Here is a 20,523-nt window from a genome sequence, read left to right as displayed (position 1 = left end):
TGAAACACCCCACCCTATTTTGATAAGATCTTCCCTTGCAAGGGGGCATGAACCTGAAAGAACATATTTGGAAGCCCTTTACCCAAGTATATGCTTTGTGCCAAGTTTGGATAATATTGGTTCTAGAGAATAAAAAATGTGAAAAGTTTATGGACAGATGACCCCTGACAGACAACAGCTAGGTGATCAGAAAAGCTCACTTGTCATCAAGTGAGCCAAAAACTAGATTAGAACAGTTTTCATCAAGATCCCTCACCCCACCCCTTGAAACTAAATTTGGTGAATTTGATCCAAATCGATTATCAAATATAAGTATGAATATAAACACTATATACTTTTTCTACTGTTTATTGTCCCCTCACAATTCATCGTGAGAGGAGATATAGTAATGGAACCATTTATGCCTGCAGGTACGTGTGTAATGGAACCATTTATTAGCAGGTGAGTATGTGTTGCCTGTAGTTGTGTGTGCAACACTCAGCTTGTAGACACTTTAGGGGCCACATTTTTATTCAGTTGAATTGATACTTCACATATACATATATAGCTTTATCATATTAAAAGGGGAAAAACCGTGTTGTTTGGGGGTCAGAAGGTCAAGGGGCAAGGTCACTATGGGAGTTAATAGAAAAAACTTGTGGATACACTGAAGGCCACATTGTTTGTTCAATTGATTTTATACTTCACAAGTAGCTCTGTTATCAAGAGAGGAAAACCCTATTGATTTTGGAGTCACTGCAAGACTATAGAAAAGCTTGTAGATCGACATGCACTCGTTACATATTTTGTAAAAGGGGATATAATGCCTTGTGGACCTCTTGCTCACAAATGAAAGTGTACATGTACTCTTTAAATGTTAACATTTGGAAAGTTAATTCATTTAAAAACTTCATGTAATAAATGACATTTGGATAACAGAAATTTTAACACACACCCCCCACCTACTTGAATTTAGATTTTTATCCAACATTGATGCTTTCATTTTGCCCCTAACACTAGATCCCTGCTGATGGTATTTATAATTAAATACTTCAGCACAATAGATGCTAATATTTACATAAAAATTGGATATGTGATTTCGTCAACAAATTGACACTGAAAAAAAAAACCATTTCCAGAGAATGCTCTGTGCTTATCATTCACCAATTTGGAATAGCCATGGATTGTTTCTTCAATGTAATTGGTCGGACTGGCATTGTGATGTTAATGTTAAGTAGCATTGCGATGTCATTGCAAATTATTGTCAAAGAAACCACATATTTTTTATAGTAGCAAAATCATTTTCTAATGCAAATACATATGCTTAGAAATATTATCTGCTGTCGTCATACTGGTATGTTATGGCTCAGTAGCAAACCCATTTAAATATTATAATTATCAAATATTTTGCTGAATGCCAATCAACCAATCAAATTGTATGTACATTCCTTGTGAAATCAAATTATTTTCCAATGTAAAACTTGATGGAAAATACAGAAACAATTTGAATTGGAAAACTTCTTTTTTATTCATTTGCTTTTCAACAATAACAGAAGGAAAATGGTGTTGATTGCCTTAATCATGTTTGTCTGAAGAAATTCACATCTTGGGATCATCCATCTCTTGAAAGTTGAAAACAACTTTAATCAAGAAAATTTCATTAAAAAGAGGTAAATTTCTTCATCACAAGCATAATCAATACACTTAAATAACAATATCACAGTATAGCATCACGTGATGAAAATTTTCTCAAATCAAGTGGATTTATAATTAAAAGTCCATGTCTTCTAGAGTTTGTGTGTGTTAGATAGTGAGGTAAAATACAGTAAGAATTCTGATGCCTTCATTTAGAATTCTGATGCCTTTTTCAATTGCTGTTCCACATAGTTCAGTTGTTTCTTTGTCAGTGTCATACCCTCTGTGTCCTGCAAGTTCAAATGATCATCGATATTAGTGCTGGGAGCAAAAGAGAATTTTCCAGATAAGTATATTTGGATTAAAATACATGTACATTGTATACCTTAAGGAAATCCTCAAAGTTTCCATAGCCACCGAGATATCCATTCAATTTGCAGGCAAGAGCTGATGAAATCAATTCCTCATCTGTCAGGTGCAGACTGTCCAAGATATCTCTGTGTTGTCTGAGAATGTACTTCTGGTGGTAGCTGTCAAGAGTACACAATGCAAACATTCAATCTAATTAAAATCAGACTTCTCAGATCCGCTCCGTATACTCTGCGCAAGATCTGACATTCTGGTGGTAGCTGTCAAAAGTACAAATTCAATACAAACATTCAATCTAATTAAAATCAGACGTCTCAGATCCGCGCCATAATTACTCTGCGTAAGAAGATCCGACATAACCCGACTAGGAGTCATGTTCATGTCAACTTTAAGTTAGCCAATCAGTGAGTCGCCAATGAAATTATTGGTGTTCACAATTCAAGGAAAATGGCTGCGGCGGTTTAGTTTGAAAGAAAACATGTGACATCACAATGCATCATTTACGTCGACTGGCATTAAAATCCTCACGTTAATTAAGTAAACCATCTTGAAAACTATTCAAATTGTACCCATAACTATTCATACATAAATCGGAATTCACAATTAATTTAATTTGGGTGTAATTTATATTGTACGTTTTGTTGTTTGCATGTATGAACAGAATAGATTAGGCATTATTGCGAAAGTTTAAAATTCCTTATGTGAGAATATACAACTTTATAATATGGAATAAACTTGTAGGAGAGAGATTATGGCAACTTGTTTATGAATTGCTGGGAACTGCCTTAACAGCCATCACAATCTGACTGGTTGATAGTTCTCATGAATATTCCAAGCCAAAGGTCATGCTGACATGACCTTCTATGGGGTTATGTCAGATCCTATTGTAATGATTGTGAGCGTATTTTAGGATTTGATTTTAATTAGATTGACAAACTATTCTCAGAATATCATTCACATACAATGTACGGTCTACTCTGAAATTCAGGGGACTGACCCGAATTATTCACTTATCCAAAGTTTGGTCAGAGTAATTCAGGGGACTGACCCGAATTATTCACTTATCCAAAGTTCAATATAACCGATGTTAAAGCATATAAATAATGTTAATGGGGATTTTTACTTCTGATCAATATAACAGATAATTGAATATAGGTGGTCAGAGTAGACTGTAAATTCCCTTAAAAATCATGCAAGGAATATGATATGTTAATTTATTCCCGGTATAAACCATTTTCAGTAATTTCTATGAGCAAACAGGCATTTTTGAATAGAGTGGATATGTATTTCATTGGCAACCAAAACTGTCTTTCTTCAATCTGATTAAAATCAGATCCTATGATCCGCTCACTTAGATCGCTCCTAGTGCAGCGATCTAAGTGAGCGGATCATAGGAACTGATTTTAATCAGATTGATCTTTCTTAGCAATCCCTGCAGTTATGGAAATTGAAAGACTCAGAAGATGGTGTGTATCATTATTACACATGACATACATGTATATAGCTTCCTTTTGAAAATACTCATCAATTTTCAACATATCTTAAATCATTTAGTTTCAACTTTGAATGTATACTTACTTTTCAGCATCATAAAAAGTTCCAGCTTTAACAATTTTTGTTACAATTGGAGACACATGGTTTTTTTGTTGTTCATCTCTGGTCTGTTCAGCGAGCAGTTTCTGTTTGGTGCTGTGGTAAAAGATGGCCGACATGTACTGGGTTCCACGTTGAGAACATGGATTGTGCCATTTCCAAAACTTGTTTAGAAGTTCTTCATAGGAAACGATATCAGGGTCAAAGTCCAGGTCCACAGTTTCTGTGTGATCCCCACTGATTAAAAGAAAGTCACATTATGATTTCACAGTCACATTTAATACATAAGGCTGACAGGCCTAGAAATGCTCACCTGAGGAAATTTATACAATTGGTACAGTCTGATTAAAATCAGACCCAAACTCATTATCATATATCCAATGATATGATAATGAGTATGGGGTCTGATTTTAATCAGACTGACAATTGGTATTAACCTATAATTTATATAACAAGAGGCCTATGGGCCACATTGCTCACCTGAATCAGCTCGGCCCTGCCATTGTTCAGTTGTTATGATTTTAAAAAAGATTTTTGCATCTTTATTCCAATGAAAAATTTTGATCCCATATTGTGACCCTCGACCTAGCCCCAAAGGATCACAACATCACTGAAAATGATTGATAAATTATATATTGTTTAACGTTCCTCTCGAGAATTTTTCACTCGATCATATGGAGATGTCACCATTGCCGGTGAGAGGCTGCAAAATTTTGGCTTATGCTCGGTGCTTACAGCCTTTGAGCAGGGAGGATTCTTTATTGTACCATACCTGCTGTGACATGGGACCTCGATTTTTGCTAAATCATCTGAAGGTCAAATGTCATGATATAAAATGAACTGTATTGCCATATTAAGAAATACACATACAAAATATGAAAGATCTACCTTCAAGATATATTGAATAGATCAAATTTAAATTTCCAGTTCAAGGTCACAAGATCAAACACCATTGCATCACATAAAAGGTCTTTCCGTAAAGAATGTATATACAAAATATGAAAGCCCTAGCTTAAATAGTTCAAGAGATACAAGACTGTATTTTTAATTAAAGATTTTTTCCTATATATCAGCATATAACACTTTGATCCCTTATTATTGTGGCCCAACCCTATTCCTGGGTACTATGAGTTCACAAACTTGGATTTACTCTATGTCAGGATGCTTTCATGTTTCCACTTTTCTAGCCCTGTGGCTTTTGAAAAAAAGATTTTTCCTAATACTCGTATGTAACACATCAATCCCCTATCGTGGCCCCAACCCACCCTGGGTGGGCCATGACTTTTACAAACTTGAATCTACACTATGTCAGAGAGCTGCAATGTAAATTTGAACTCATTTGGCCCAGTGGTTCTTGAAAAGAAGATTTGTAAAGATTTTCCCTATATATTTGTAAGTAAAACTTTGACCCCTTATTGTGGCCCCATCCCACCTTCTGGGGTCATGATTTTATCACACTTGAATCTGCACTATGTCAGGAAGCTGGCAAGTATTTTTGAACTTTCCTGGCCCATTGGTTCTTGAGAAGAAGATTTTTAAAGATTTTCCTTATATTTTTGTATGTAAAACTTTGATCGCCTATTGTTGCCCCACCCTACCCCTGAGGGCTGTGATGTTAACAAACTTGAATCTGCACTATGTCAGAAAGCTGGCAAGTGAATGTGAACTTCCCTGGCCCATTGGTTCTTAAGAAGAAGATTTTTAAAGATTTTCCCTATATATTTGTATGTAAAACTTTGATCCCTTACTGTGGCCCCATCCTAACCCCGGTGTCCATAGTTTTAATAAACTTCAATCACTGTGTCAGGAAGCTTTCATGTAAATTTTAGCTTTCCTGGCCCAGTGATTCTTGAGAAGATTTTTAAATGACCTCACCCTATATTTGCATTTTTGTGATTATCTCCCCTTTGAAGGGACAAGGCCCTTCATTCAAATAAACTTGAATCCCCTTCACCCATGGATGATTTGAGTTAAGTTTTGTTAAAATTGACCCAGCATTGTTTCAAACCACGGGTTATTGTTTCATTTTATTTCACTTGTGAAACAGAATGAAACAATAACCTGTGGTTTGCGACGATGTTGGCACAGCTAGTGGTTCTGGAGAAGATGAAAATGTGAAATGTTTACGAACAGACAGACGGACAGATGACAGAGAAAAGGTGAACAGAATAGCTCACTTGAGCTTTCAACTCAGGTGAGTTAAAAAGAGCTTTATATTAGAATATAATTTAATTTTGTATCAGTCTGGCAATTGTATAACATATTTTGGTTGATTGACCACTAAATAGATTTTTACATAAAAACCCATAAAAGCTTTGAGAGCTTATACTGGGTCCTTCCTCTCAGCTCTGGACTGGTTTTGCACATGTGTTGGTATGAGAGCATCTTTAGTGTGGGAAAATTGTGTCTCTCATAATGGTCAATCACTTAATTACCTTCTCACATTCAACCACTGCCAATAAAAAAGGATTGAATCTAAGTCATAGAGGTGAAAAGTGTATATGTGGCTACCCTAGCCTACATGTATATATAAATGTGTGACAGATCTTACAGTAGAGTAAAAGAAGTTATAGCAAATTTCCAGGGCCTGTGAAAAACAGTTTGTTATATCCAGTACAATTTTTGCTATTTTCCTCTCATAGGGAATAAATATCACTTCGCAATAAGCATGAATTTGTGATAAACATATTCGTTATAAGCATGATTTCCGGAATACACCTACAGGCACACATTGACTTACATGGTGCGATAAGTAGGATTTAGAGTTGTTCCCCCTGAGAATCCCACTCTAGTTCTAGTCACACCACGGACAGCTCCAAACTGCGACTCTGGAAACCAAAATCAACTGAGGGCAAAGGTCGCCCGTGACAGCCTTCCTACCTCTGAGCCTGGCATTTTTGCACCTTTCTATAATCTATAAAGATACAAAATTGGATATTTTTCAGAATATAAAGTATCATAGCTCATGTATTATCAATTCAGAGGAGCTAGCGAGAATATTTGTAATTGGGCAAGGTTAAAGGACTATATTTGATTAGGGCTAATCTAATTTCCGGTGTTGCATAGTTTACATTCCAGGTAGTCTAGTGTTCCGACCAGGCTATGATTTATGTTCCAGCCTATACATAAGTTTTCTTCCACTCATAATTTTTGTTCTGGGCACACACTTATCCTTTAAAATTTTTGAAATATGTAGTACGAATTTGTGTGTGTGTGTGGGGGGGGGGGGGGGGGGTGTCATCCAGTTATACAATAATTAAGGATTAAATACATAAATTAAATCGTGGGTCTGTCATTAGAGTAATTACTCTGTTAAAACAGTTTCTTTAGCTTGTACCAGAAACGTTAGATATGGTCATATTTAGGTTCCGGGTTACTGAAACTATAATTTATTGTCTGCGAGTTGTATTTAAATTACTCTGTTGTTAAGATAGTTCCTTAAATTATTGTACCCGGAACGTTAAATATGGTCATAATTTGGGTTCTGGGTTAATCTAGTGTGGTAGTTTGGGTTTTACTTTCACATTTATTTCTGGATTTCGATCCCGATGTAAATTATTCACCCGTTGTATTTGACCACACCCACTTTATCTTTTAGCCAATCACTTTAATGACAGTTTCTATTGTCTAATTTGCTATATAAAGCCATGCAGCTTACTATTCGTCGAAGCGAGACAGCTGGCCTTGCTAGCTACTCTTCTCCTTCCATTATTCCTATTTTGGTACTACGTTTTGTTCGTCTACTTTGCCCTTTTTACTTACTAAATTATTATATTACCTTTGGGTTGTGAGATTTCTTGATAGTTTCTAGGCTAAGTTCTAGGCTTTAGGAGTGTGTATTTGTCACATTCATACTGGTAATAAATTTGTATTACTAAAGTGTTATTTATCTTATTTTCATTTCTATTTGAATCTATTTCAAGTTTAAAATCATAGTGTAGTTGGGTCGTTTCGGAGTCGCCACTATCAAAATAAAATAAAACAAACACAACGCGAAGTACAGACTATACGAACGCCAGACCTGCTACACTAGTATTAATTTCATAAACCAAAACGGGACAGAAATTGCTTGGTTTAATGACGCATCACAGTAACTGTAACATATCCTTCATAATTGCAGACTCTTAAACATTTGGCAAAAAAATACTTGTAATCCAAATTGGCTTAAAAAAAGTCAAAAATAAAACTTACTTTACTTGATCAATATAAACAAAAATGGAATTCTGACCTTCAAATTTTATCAAAAACTACAAACTATAAAATGTAAATGGATGAATTAAAATTTGAAAAATACTTACCCAAAAAAGATTCTATAAATTATAATAGTAAATTTTGAACCTGTAATCACTATACTTACCTATCGAAAGTAGACGCTGGTGAAACAAACCCACAGAAACAAGACTTTGTAATATTAAATGCATGTAAAATTGGTGATGAATTTCATTGCATGTTTAATTGCTGCATGGAAACAATGTTTATCACCAAAACAAGTACGTTTTAAAAAAATATTACCACATTTAAGGACATAATGAATTCAAACAAGCAACCCTCTCAAAGAAAATCGTGCTACTTCATAAGAAATGTTAATTAAACGTGCTTCCAGACATGACTACTCAAATCTTATATTGCAATACTCATGTGTGCTTTCAAAAACTTTTAATTGTTACCATCACTTTTAATATGTAATATCATACAATTGTGATGAGATATATACTAATTTAATATTCAACAGTTTAATGAATGAGTAAATGCTAGTAAACACAATGTAATTTAACTGTCATCAAAACAAGTTTCACACCTACATGTATCATCCTACTTATGGAAAAAGTGTGAAACTGGGATCTAGGACTTCAGGTACCTGGCTGCAGTCATGTACCATAGGATATTGTTAATATAAAAACACTAGGAGATAGGCCTTCATTTAAAACTGTGTAGATACATCAAAAAGTATCTCAGATACTGCCTTGTCATACAGTGTACATGGGAACGACTTTAACTATTTCTTTATTCTCCTCTTTTTATTTTCTGAACAATATAACATTGGGATATTTCCCCGATGTCAGATAGGTGGTGACACCTTCCATCGTTTGAGGTAAGCCTTGGCTGGAATGAAAATTTCAGTCAAACCTGGAACCCAAATTATGATTTTAAAGTTCTGGTCGGAATGTGAATTAATAGCTGGAACGTAAATTATGTGACACCAGCCCACCAAAATCGGAAATTTGAAAAAGAGGGGCATATTGTTATGTACCAGTCAGTTGATCGATCTGTTAGTCAGTCCGTCCATCCATCAGGTTGGGAACACTTCCCTATAGTGAGATATTCTCGCTAAAACGCAATTATCCCTCTTTAGCGAGAAAGTAAACATTACCATAAACAGGTGTTTTGGCGTCTATATTGAAAATATAATGGCAAACTCTGTGCAACGCTGAATAAGTGCGACACACACTCAACATGACGCGAATCGTTTCTATAGAATTGACAACACAGTCAAGAAATTGCATATCAAAGTAGCTGCATAAGAAGGAAGCAGTCTGAAATCCAATGCATATATATCGTGAGTGTTTTTGTTTTGATTAATATATTTGCAGAAGTATCAGACATTTTAGCACTTTTCCTTCTTTTCATCTGAAACACGAAGAGATGTACTCCACGGGTGTTTTTCTCAGTTGGACGGGAATATATTTACTCTCACTAGAGAGGGATAATCACATTTTCGCGAGAATATCTCGCTGTAGGGGAAGTGTTCCCAACCTGTCCATTGGTCTGTAGACCAAGTCTTGTTTGCTCAATATCTTAAGAACCTAATCACACTTGGTACACTGGTACATCTTAAGGAGTATATAAATTGTTTAACGTCCCTCTTGAGTATTTTTCACTCATATGGATCGATTACACCTTAGTATTGATTTTGAGGTCACATAGCCATGTGCAAGATCAATTTACTCTTATAGGAAGATATTGTGCACTCAATATCTTGAGAACCCTTTCCTTGATTCTTGTCTACTTTCTCTCATTTTATGGCCAAAGTGCTCCCATTAAGCCGTTCTAAATTTTACTCCCTTAGTTTTCAGGTCAGTGCCACATTTATAAGCGTAGGTTAACGTCCTGCACCAGCTGAACACTTCCTCTCTTGACAAAATAATATTGGCGATTGTTATCATAATTTGTCTATTAATTCTGCTGGGCTTTTGTGTAAAATAGCGTGAGAAGTGTACTTACGTGATAACCTTTTTTATGTAATTGGTAATCTGGACAAACCGAAAGTAGATTCCTTACTCGGTACACCTCGGACGATTACATCTACCGCTACCCTCGAGGGCCGAGATGAGGCTCTTTCTATTCCTTATTCATTTGAGCGCTTTGCGTAAAGGAAAAAGTTAAAACAATATTCCAAACATTTAACATACACCGAGTGGAAACGACTTCCTCAAATTATGGATCATTACGAGGGAATTTGATGTATAAATTTTACATCATTTGAACGTCACTGCGTAAGCAGCAGACATGCGGAAGATGCTGCCAGGCTTCGGCGTAGTGGGAACCCCAAGCTCAGTCAGGGCATATGTCCCACTTTTGAAATCGTATGGCTTCAGAGTTGTAGCTTTGTGGGGGAGAACGAAGGAAGATGCTGCAAGAGTTGCTGCAGAACTCAACATTCCCTTTCATTCTAGCAATGTAGATGAGGTGAATATAACATACCCCAAGCCACAGGGGCTTCTAATATCCATTTTGTTCTCAGTTTATATATAAATATTTATTTGTATACAGGGTATAGATTGAGAACAAAATTTGAAAATGGAAAATATGTGGCCTCTGCTCAATCCGATATGTATAGGTCTAAAAGATGCAGAACAGGTGTACACATTTATTGCACTAAAGAGAGTAATAAACAGGTTAAAACACTTCCCCATTAGCAAGATCTTCTCGCAGAAACGCGATTATCCCTCTTAAGCAAGAAAGTAAACATTACCATAAACAGGTGTTTTTGGTCACAGGTGTCTCCATTGAAAATAATTGCAAATTCTGTGTAGTGCTGAATAAGTGCGACACACACTCAGCATGAAGCGAATTGTCTCTATAAGATATACATCACACTTCACAGTCAAGAAATTTCATATTAACGGTGCTGCGTAAGAGGGAAGGAGTATGAAATTCAATGCACATCATGAGTATTTGTTTTGATTAATATATTTGCAGAAGTAGCGGACATTTTAGCGCTTTTTCTTCTTTTTACGTGTAACACGATGAGATGTACTCCACGGATGTTTTTCTCGGTTTTATGGGATATATTTACTCTTGCTAGAGAGTGATAATTGCGTTTTTGCGAGAATATCTCGCTCTAGCATATCTAGGGGATAAAAGATGTTGAAAAGAGAATTTCTCAGTAAAGTTAAAATAACTGTAGCAATAAGGAAAATGACTGAAAAATTAGTTTTGGGGTTTTCTTATATTTCTCCATTACGATCAGAAAGAAGTCTGCAATAGTGAAAGGTTTTTATTTTTTATTTTTTTTTATACAGATTTGGTATTTAGTCCCATCATGTGAAATCCACAGTACAATCTAATCCCATGGGTTTCACACAATTAGTCCTATTGAATTAAAATTGCACTTCATTTCAGAGAATCTGTTGTTGCATGATACAAGGTATTAATACAAATAACCTGATATAGTGTAAGATTATCTCCATTATTATCAAATTTCAACTTTTTTCCAACTTTGGCATCATTGTGCTATTTGATTCCCTAAAAAATATAACAGACAGATTAGTAACAGCTAACAATATATTATCGTTTTGGACCAAACTTTTACTTGAGTGCTATGAGAAAGTATTTGTCATGTCATATTATATGCACTTAGTAATTTGTTATGAAAATCCCACTTCATAAAACCACCATTTTACAGTCTAATTGTAAATTCTGAATTGTAAAAAGATGTAAAAATTTGGTGATACCCCACTACCAGCTACTGGACTTCTTACAGTGTAGCTTGGGGGGGGGGGGGGGTATATATACTAACAATCATGCATGATACAATAATATAATTATGTACTTTCACAGAGAGAATAGATTATAGGGCCTTATAATTAAAAACAGCAATGATGGTGTAAATTTTGGCATTATTTATCCAGGCACCTCGTATCGTTTTTCAGAGGGGGATGAAGAAGTTAACGAATTATTGACACTAAATAAATTTGAATGATAAAATAACCCACCCACCCCAAAAAGATAACACCATAAAACAAATAACAACCATAAAAGGTACCTCAACCCAAACCTCAATATCCTAAATCAGAGGGGGGGGGGGGGGGGGGGGTGTCGTAAGTCAATACTGTACATGGCTTAATCTCAGGGTTTGACACTAAGGCACGTCCGACCGACCAAGTCTATTTTAAAATGTTAGGTCCGGTCGGGTAAAATGTCGATTTACTAGTCCGACTGGTCGTGTTTAAAAATAAACAACAAACTTTACTTTAAACCACAAGATATTTTATTCTTAGCTACAAAGAAAAAAATAACTGCAAAGAGTTTGAGAGCAAGTTTGAACCGCGTGAGGACACCATCTCTATTTATAGTTCTAATAAATAAGTCGGGTGTGATGTTTCAAAACATTTATTCGATGTTAATATGTGACTGTGTAAAGTTTTGTTTCGGATAAATAGATATAAATTGAATTCATTTTCATTAAAAAAAGAGTTTAATTGAATTCAATATTTATAAGAAAGTGGTTATCCAATTAATAAATTACGTCATGAACAACCGTTTTTCGGTGTTGATATATGTGCAGGAATGTCTCTATATTTTTTTATTGAGACGCAAACATATAGAGATTTCTATCGCCGATTTCTCATTATGACGTGCTGCTGCATCTGGGACCTTTTTCGCTGTCACATATGCCTTCTCGTCCTCAAGGAAAGATGTCCCAAGAGAAAAACAAATGAAAAGGATGGGAAGACTCAAAATAGGGCTTATGAAATAGAAATTTTTAAAAAAAATGGTTTAGGGCATTTTATTCTAAATGGACTAAATAATTTCGGTGCTGGTAAAATTTAAAGAAACAGAAAATGTGTTTGAAAATAAAAGCATAAAAAAAATGACAAGATTAAAGATTTTTTGGAGACAATTAGATATGTTTTTGTTCAAACTTAACGTTTGTAACTTGAATTAAACTTGTATCTAAACATCGAGAAACTATCAGTTAACATCTTTCTGGAAAGTTGGTCGGGGCTAATGGATGTAAGGTCAGGTCTAGTAAAAATCATTATAAGTAGCCCAACTGGTCTAGTGCTCAAAAAAGTAAATGTCAAACCCTGAATCTATCTGTTCAAACTTACATTTCCACAACCTATACATGCCATAGAAGAGGGGGTAGGCAACCAGCGGATAAATTGAACTACTTTGCCATTTCTAAAGAAAAAAAAGTAGATTGTCAATAAAATCAGGGAGACTGTTATCACTTCTCCATGTAATGTATTACTTCATTGGGATAGTTTTAGAGGGGTCTAATGACTGTAATAGATAGAATTCATCGCAAGTGAAAGTAGCAAGCAGACACATTAATGATTTACCTACCTCACCAGTTCAAATTAAATAAATATGAATGAAATGCTTTATCAGCAACTCTTAGAGGTAATTTTAATGTGTATTTTTTATGACTGTTATAATTGTGTCAATTTACATGCTTAAACAAATGTGATAGAAGTTGTTGATCAGCCGTCATCATTAGCTGTTTCACATTGATGAAGACCCTGTATGTAAGTTTTTCTCCCCTATGACATTTTGACCTAGCATGACCTTTTAGTATACAAAACATCTATTTTGGAACTATTCAAAGCTTTTTAGGTCCAAAACAGAAAATTTTCTTGAACACTCAACAATTTTATGTATTGCCAAGGGAAATGGACAATTTCATCTATTTTGATTTATACAGTCATGTATCAGAATAGGCTTATTCATTAAAATAAAGCATTTCTCTACTTGTATACTAGTAGTTTGAGAATTTAGTTTTTGGCTGAAGGATGTCTTACTCTTGCACATTTTCTCACATTAAGGTGGATCGATCCTCATGTGACTTATCAAAAATAATGGTTAAAAGTGCAAAAACTGTAATAATTTCCATTCAATATAGTTAAATTTAATCAATAACCAAAGAAAATGTGTATGTTGCCACATTTTTAAAGATGTCAGACATTTTAAAAAAAATGGAAGTATATGTTAACATCAGAAAATCACACATTTTTGTTGTACAGAATAATTAGAATAGATAAAAACTTGTTGAAATGACAAATTTTAAATGTCAACAGTTTAAAAAAAAATGTTAATTCATAACTATGTATAAATTAATTTTGGATATTAGGGAAATTATGCACAATAGACATGCAGTAGAAGAAATACCAGTATAAGAGTTATTGCCCTTGACAAAAAATTTTTAATTATAAAGAACTGATTATCTATAGAAAATATACACTGTGCACTATACCAAATTTTTTATTTTATGCAGTGAATAAAATTCCTCTGAAAGATATATTTCTATCATGCGCAAAGTTTAATTTGATAAAGAGTTTTGCAAAAACCTATGATATCGCACGAGGATTGATTAACCTGAAAGGGAATGTCCTCACGATCTACCAATGTCAACTCATTGCAAACATAATTTCCCATCATTAGGTTTTGTTGAACAAGGATTTGGACATTGTAACATAATTTCTCATTATTAGGTTTTGTTGAATAAGGATGTGGACATTGTAACATAATTTCTCATTATTATGGTTTGTTGAACAAAGATGTGGACATGGTAACATAATTCCTCATTATTATGGTTTGTTGAACAAGGATGTGGACATTGTAACATAATTTTTCATTATTAGGTTTTGTTGAACAAGGATGTGGACATTGTAGCAGTGACATGTGCTCCTCACATGCAGGCTCCTATTGCAGTCAAAGCTCTGGGTAAGGACCTGGTGTATTATCATGATTTTTGAAAATAAATGTATACAGTAAAGATATCAAAACTTCATTACAATTTTAATTTGATATTGCAAATCTCATTTATTAATAGAATTACTTTCCCTTTTCTTTTTAATATTTGTTTGCTTTAAACAAACTTGACTCTGCGAAGGAGTTCATTATGAATGAATTTTACTACAATGCTGTCACATGATAGCATTTTTTAATTAAATTTTCACTTTCATCAGGGTTTCAACCCTAGCAGGGTCAACCTTAGCCATTCAAATAACCAGTGACTGTTCCTTAGTCAACCGCCCATAATTCCCAGGTGTAATTTCCCATAAATTAAGCTAAACATTCATGACTGGCAAAAAATGAATATATTAATGAATGAATTTTCAGGTATTGGAAAACATGTTATATGTGGTGCTCCTGCAGGACCAAATCAAGTAGACTCTCTGCGCATGGTCAATGCTGCCAAGTATTACCCTCGTCTGATGTCCCTGACTATTTATGGATTGAGATTCTTACCAACGATTGACAAGATGAAACAGCTGATCACGGACGGATATGTAGGAGATATAAGCATCTGTGAAGTCAGAGTACGCTTTGAAAAAACAAAGAGAGACCAATTTGATTGGATGTGTGATGGCACAATGGGAGGCGGCCTTTTGAATGAGATTGGCAGTGACATCATTGATGTGATTGGTTATTTGACAGGGCAGAAGGCAACAAAAGCACATGGCATGCTGAAAACCTACACTAAGCAGACAGAGAAAATCAAGGGTATTCGTGAAATTACCAGCGACGATTTTTGTACTTTTCAAATAGAACTTGATCAAGGGTCTTGCGTGACTGCTACAATTAATGGTCATATACCAGGGCCTTTTCAGCAAGAGATTATGATATTAGGAAACAAGGGCAGGCTTACAGCCAAAGGAGCCGATCTGTATGGCCAGAAAAATGACCAATCAAAAGAAGAGTTGCTACACTTTGACCCAATAAACTTCAAAGAAGAGGAGAGGCATGGAGTGTCTGATAAAACTCGCAATCTCATCCCAACTCCGTACTTGAAGGGCATTATAAAGTTTATCGAATCTGTCAAAAATGCTTTTGATAAAGAGGAGGAGAGACAGAGCTACTGTACAGACCCAGTCCGACCTGCAGCAAATTTTGAGGATGCACTTTATGTGCAGTCTGTAGTAGAAGCCATTCGGAAGTCCAGTAAAACCAAACAGTGGGTCAAGGTAGAAGTTTTGAAGGAAGAACCTGATCCCAATAATTTTATGTCGCCCTCACTTAGGCGCAGTGCTTACTCTGTACACTAAGCAGTAACCAGGTACCTACACAAAAAATCATCTCAGGTTTAACCAGGAGCTTTACTAAAAGGCTGATTTCGGGATTGAAATGCAATTGTCATTCATCATCACTTAAAATAGATTTTTCATTCAAATGTTGATGGAACCAATTCATGTTGTTGGTTTTTTTTTTGTATTTCATAGTTTGAGTTTAAGCAAACTTGGGTTATTTTGAATTATGAGGAAGTATTATCTCATATTGACACAGCTTCAGTTTAGCAATATTTGATACAGTATTTACCCCCAATGACTGCCTCCTTCCAATAAGCAGCACTCTTCATTAATTTTTAATCTGAAAATAATCAACACTCCTCTTGTGATATTAAGTATCAAGGATTTTGTATAATTCTGACATGAAATGCAGCATTTTTTTAAGTTGTGTCCTCTCTAAAGCAGCTTTCCTACTTTGTTATGAAATGTACGCTGATCAGGCACGTTCTACCGGTATCTATAGTTTGTTCCATTGTAACAAATTACTACCTAGTCTATTAATGTACATATTATTTGTACATGTAGATATGCTATACATGTATGTTGTCTAGTCAAAATTGTGATAATTTTGTATTCTTCATTTATGAAGCAGTGCCCCCCCCCCCCCCTTTCCAAATTTATGGAGCAGTACGATAATCTGTTTTGACCATGTATGCATTCATCTTTCTGTCCATCCATAGTGATGGTCCTCCACATATAATTCTGTTTGTATTCAGATTACAGATATTTATTTAGGAGAAATTGCCATTCAATATACAGTGGTCTCTGTTTTGCATTGTAATCTCTGATTTATTAAACCCACCCCTGCACAATAAAAGTTTAAGGGGTTTACTAAGGAATCACTGGATGCTGTGTCTGTTCATCTGTCCTTACTATTGGCAAAGTCATAACTTTGTAATGAAGATATATTAGAAGCATATATTTGGCACAAAGTTGTTTATGACAAGATGTTTCATAACCTTAACTGGAGGTTATTTGGCCAAGGTTAAAGTTACTGGTAAAGAAAAGGTTTGATGTGTGAGTAAAAAGTTTTGAAATTTTTGTCAAGGTCAAAACTTTGTAATAGAGAGACATTTGAAACTCGTACTTGCTTCCAATGTTATAACAAGATGGTATGTCTTGACTATAACCCCAAGTTATTTGACCAAGGTCACTGGGAAAAAGAAAAAAGTTTGAACAAAAAATGTAGGGTTTTATCAAGACCAAGTTTTAATGGAGGGAAATTAGATTCTCACACTTGGCATAAAAGTTTATTGCTGGGTGGTATATCTCATGACTCTTACCCATGTCCATGTGTCCCTTTATCCAAAACTTTAAATATTTTTGTCAGGGCTATATAACTAATATATAAATGGAAAGACAAGAAGCTCATACTTTATTCAGAGGTAGAAATTGGCCTGGGGTATGTCATAACTTTACTGTACCTTTAGGTCATTTTGGTCTAGCACAAGCTCTTTGGCAATTAAAATCCTAGTCTGATCCAGAATTATGCAAAGCACATATGGTAGAGGTTTCTATGCTGTATTTTGAATAGACCCCACTTTTGATCAACCTTTCAGAGTATAAGTCCTTTTGGGACAGGTTTTGTTTATTCCATGAAAAACAGCCATATTCACTATTCCCTACACTATGGTGTATTCTATGGCTGGGTCCGTGCTGACTCGGGTCAGTTTACTGCATGTATTTCTATTTACACCAATTCATAATGAACAATAACATGTACATATCATACTACATGTACAAAATCCATACTCATCTCAAAGCACTGCCAATCTTCTTGCTAGACATTCAAACCCAAACTTTCAACTCAATGGAGATTTTTTTTGTGATGATATTGATATTATATTTTATACACAAAATCATCTGATCTACTATATTTCGGTTGACAATTGTGATAATCATTTTGCACAGACATTTGTTATTTCAGTTATCAATTGCGCATAATCTCAATCTGATTAATATCACTCTAGTGTAGCGATCTAAGTGAGCGGATCATAGGATCTAATTTTAATCAGATTGCACATAATCTTAAATATGCAATCGATGAATCTACTGCAACATTTCAATAACTATCAGTAAATAAGTGTTATAATGTAGTACAATGTTACAATGCAATTTCATTATGAAAATGTATGCTTGTTGTTTTTAAATGTATTTTTCTAAACTTAAGGAATTTCAGCCTTTCATGCCGAAATTGTTTCGAGTTGAAAACATTCAAATGATTGAATTTTATGTGAGTTTACAATAGTGAATGAAGATACATTGTTGTTAATGTTTTTACCGTTGTGTACTTCAGCAATTTATGTTTATTGTAAAGAGGTGTGTACAGTTGTCATATTTATGTATTTATATTATTTATATGTAGATTTTAACTATGAAACATGACACAAAAAACATATTTATAGCCTTGTTAATATATACACAAAAAGCCTCACAGTGATCATTCAGACCTCTACATAATCTGGATTAATTCATCAGTTTTAGACACTTTGTTTCAAATGAATATTTAACAGTCTGAGTCAATGGTTAGTAGCAATATTAGATTTATGAATGACCTAGACATTTGGGGGGGGGGGTGGTAATTGTTTGGGGAACATCTCAAAAGGTACTTTTCATTGTAAAAATATTATTTACCACATGTAACTTTTGGTCATCAAAGTTTGAGATACATGTATTTATGAATAATAGGGTCAGAAACCCTCGATGGGTCTCTCATCTCTTGGCAAGTGAAACCAACTGTAGGTTCATGAAATAGCCATAAATACTATGGCCCTCCATTTTCTCCACTTTGTGACTGTTGCCACAATTCAAACTGAAAACATTTAAAGTGTGTACTCGACACAAATGTCTGCATTTGGTCAGATATTAGTAGGTCATAAGCCTTATCAAAGGTCAGTTGGAGGTTAAGGTCATGCATTAGTATTGGAAGTACATATGTACCATTCCCAAAACTGATTACTTAAATCTCTACATCACTAAGCACTTTTGATACAATGATTGTCACAGGGATTTCAAGGGATTGTTTTTGTTTAGGCTATCATACATAATACAATGAAGATACTTATAAAGGACCATTTTAGAAGGGCTAGGGATTCTAGTGAACAAATTGTATTCAGACTATAATTTTGCAATAAAGGATTGTTGAAATGAAATTGATACCCAAAATGAAATTGCCTAGACTTTGAGTGAAGATTAGTTTAGTAAGAATGTGGTTTTAGATCTACATTATTCTCACTATATGTCTCTATTGGAGTGCAAAAGAAGTTTAGCATGATCTGAGGAAGATAAAAACCTGTGTATGGAATTCTATTAATAGAAATTGTTTTATTAAGGACATGTGTCCTTGTGGATGCAATTGAATTGAACTTCTTGCATATACTAGTATGCAAAATGTGAGCAATGTTGATTGAACAATTGTGCATATCTTTGCTTCATATGAAAACTGTAGACTAGTAGAAAATCAGATCTGTATACTGTACGTAGCATAATTCTCACAGACAAGGCCTGTGTCATGTTTAATTCTGTTGTGTATTATAAATCTCACAGACGAGCTAAACCTGTGTCCTGTTTAATTCTGTTGTGTATTATAAATCTCACAGACGAGCTAGGCCTGTGCTGTGTTTAATTCTGTTGTGTATTATAAATCTCACAGACGAGCTAGGCCTGTGTCCTGTTTAATTCTGTTGTGTATTATAAATCTCACAGACGAGCTAGGCCTGTGCTGTGTTTAATTCTGTTGTGTATTATAAATCTCACAGACGAGCTAGACCTGTGTCCTGTTTAATTCTGTTGTGTATTATAAATCTCACAGACGAGCTAGGCCTGTGCTGTGTTTAATTCTGTTGTGTATTATAAATCTCACAGACGAGCTAGACCTGTGTCCTGTTTAATTCTGTTGTGTATTATAAATCTCGCAGACGAGGCCTGTGTCCTGTTTAATTCTGTCGTGTATTACAAATCTCACAGACGAGGCCTGTGTCCTGTTTAATTCTGTTGTGTATTATAAATCTCACAGATGAACTAGGCCTGTGTCATGTTTAATTCTGTTGTGTATTATAAATCTCACAGATGAGCTAGGCCTGTGTCATGTTTAATTCTGTTGTGTATTATAAATCTCACAGATGAGCTAGGCCTGTGTCATGTTTAATTCTGTTGTGTATTATAAATCTCACAGACGAGCTAGGCCTGTGTCATGTTTAATTCTGTTGTGTATTATAAATCTCACAGATGAGCTAGGCCTGTGTCATGTTTAATTCTGTTGTTTATTATAAATCTCATAGATGAGCTAGGCCTGTGTCATGTTTAATTCTGTTGTGTATTAAAAATCTCACAGACGAGCTAGGCCTGTGCTGTGTTTAATTCTGTTGTGCATTATAATTTTCACAGACAAGCTAGGCCTGTGCTGTATTTAATTCTGTTGTGTATTATAATTTTCACAGATGAGCTAGGCCTGTGCTGTGTTTAATTCTGTTGTGTATTATAATTTTCACAGACGAGCTAGGCCTGTGTCATGTTTAATTCTGTTGTGTATTAAAAATCTCACAGACGAGCTAGGCCTGTGCTGTGTTTAATTCTGTTGTGTATTATAATTATAAAATAAAGTTTTATTAGTTTTTTTTGTTGACGTACTTTTGAGAGTACATGTGGCATG

At 34.8% G+C, this 20,523-nt stretch overlaps 2 protein-coding genes across 3 annotated transcripts; one reads left to right on the top strand and one right to left on the bottom strand.

The window, feature by feature from the left end:
* Nucleotides 1-1,482: 1,482 nt before the first annotated feature.
* Nucleotides 1,483-10,015, bottom strand: LOC125682942 (peptide methionine sulfoxide reductase-like). Of its 2 annotated transcripts, none has more exons than XM_048923576.2 (5): nucleotides 9,799-10,015; nucleotides 6,317-6,490; nucleotides 3,562-3,813; nucleotides 2,000-2,144; nucleotides 1,483-1,904 (listed from the first exon to the last, which is right to left on the bottom strand). In XM_048923576.2, exons 3-5 carry the CDS (start codon nucleotides 3,693-3,695, stop codon nucleotides 1,827-1,829), a joined length of 357 nt encoding a protein of 118 aa, XP_048779533.1. In that variant the 5' UTR covers nucleotides 3,696-3,813; nucleotides 6,317-6,490; nucleotides 9,799-10,015; the 3' UTR covers nucleotides 1,483-1,826. The 2 variants fall into 2 exon arrangements, with proteins under 2 accessions (XP_048779533.1, XP_048779523.1); XM_048923566.2 differs by lacking the exon at nucleotides 9,799-10,015 and adding an exon at nucleotides 7,934-8,056.
* LOC125682954 (glucose-fructose oxidoreductase domain-containing protein 1-like) lies at nucleotides 9,983-20,485 on the top strand. Its single transcript, XM_048923600.2, has 3 exons — nucleotides 9,983-10,263; nucleotides 14,445-14,526; nucleotides 14,926-20,485. Exons 1-3 carry the CDS (start codon nucleotides 10,084-10,086, stop codon nucleotides 15,849-15,851), a joined length of 1,188 nt encoding a protein of 395 aa, XP_048779557.1. The 5' UTR covers nucleotides 9,983-10,083; the 3' UTR covers nucleotides 15,852-20,485.
* The last annotated feature ends 38 nt before the right edge of the window (nucleotides 20,486-20,523 follow it).

The sequence above is a fragment of the Ostrea edulis genome, chromosome 1, assembly GCF_947568905.1.
Source record: "Ostrea edulis chromosome 1, xbOstEdul1.1, whole genome shotgun sequence".
NCBI classification, from domain to species: Eukaryota; Metazoa; Mollusca; class Bivalvia; order Ostreida; family Ostreidae; genus Ostrea; species Ostrea edulis.
The sequence above is the reverse complement of the archived record's forward strand: the minus strand, read 5'-3'. Positions and strand labels throughout refer to the sequence as shown.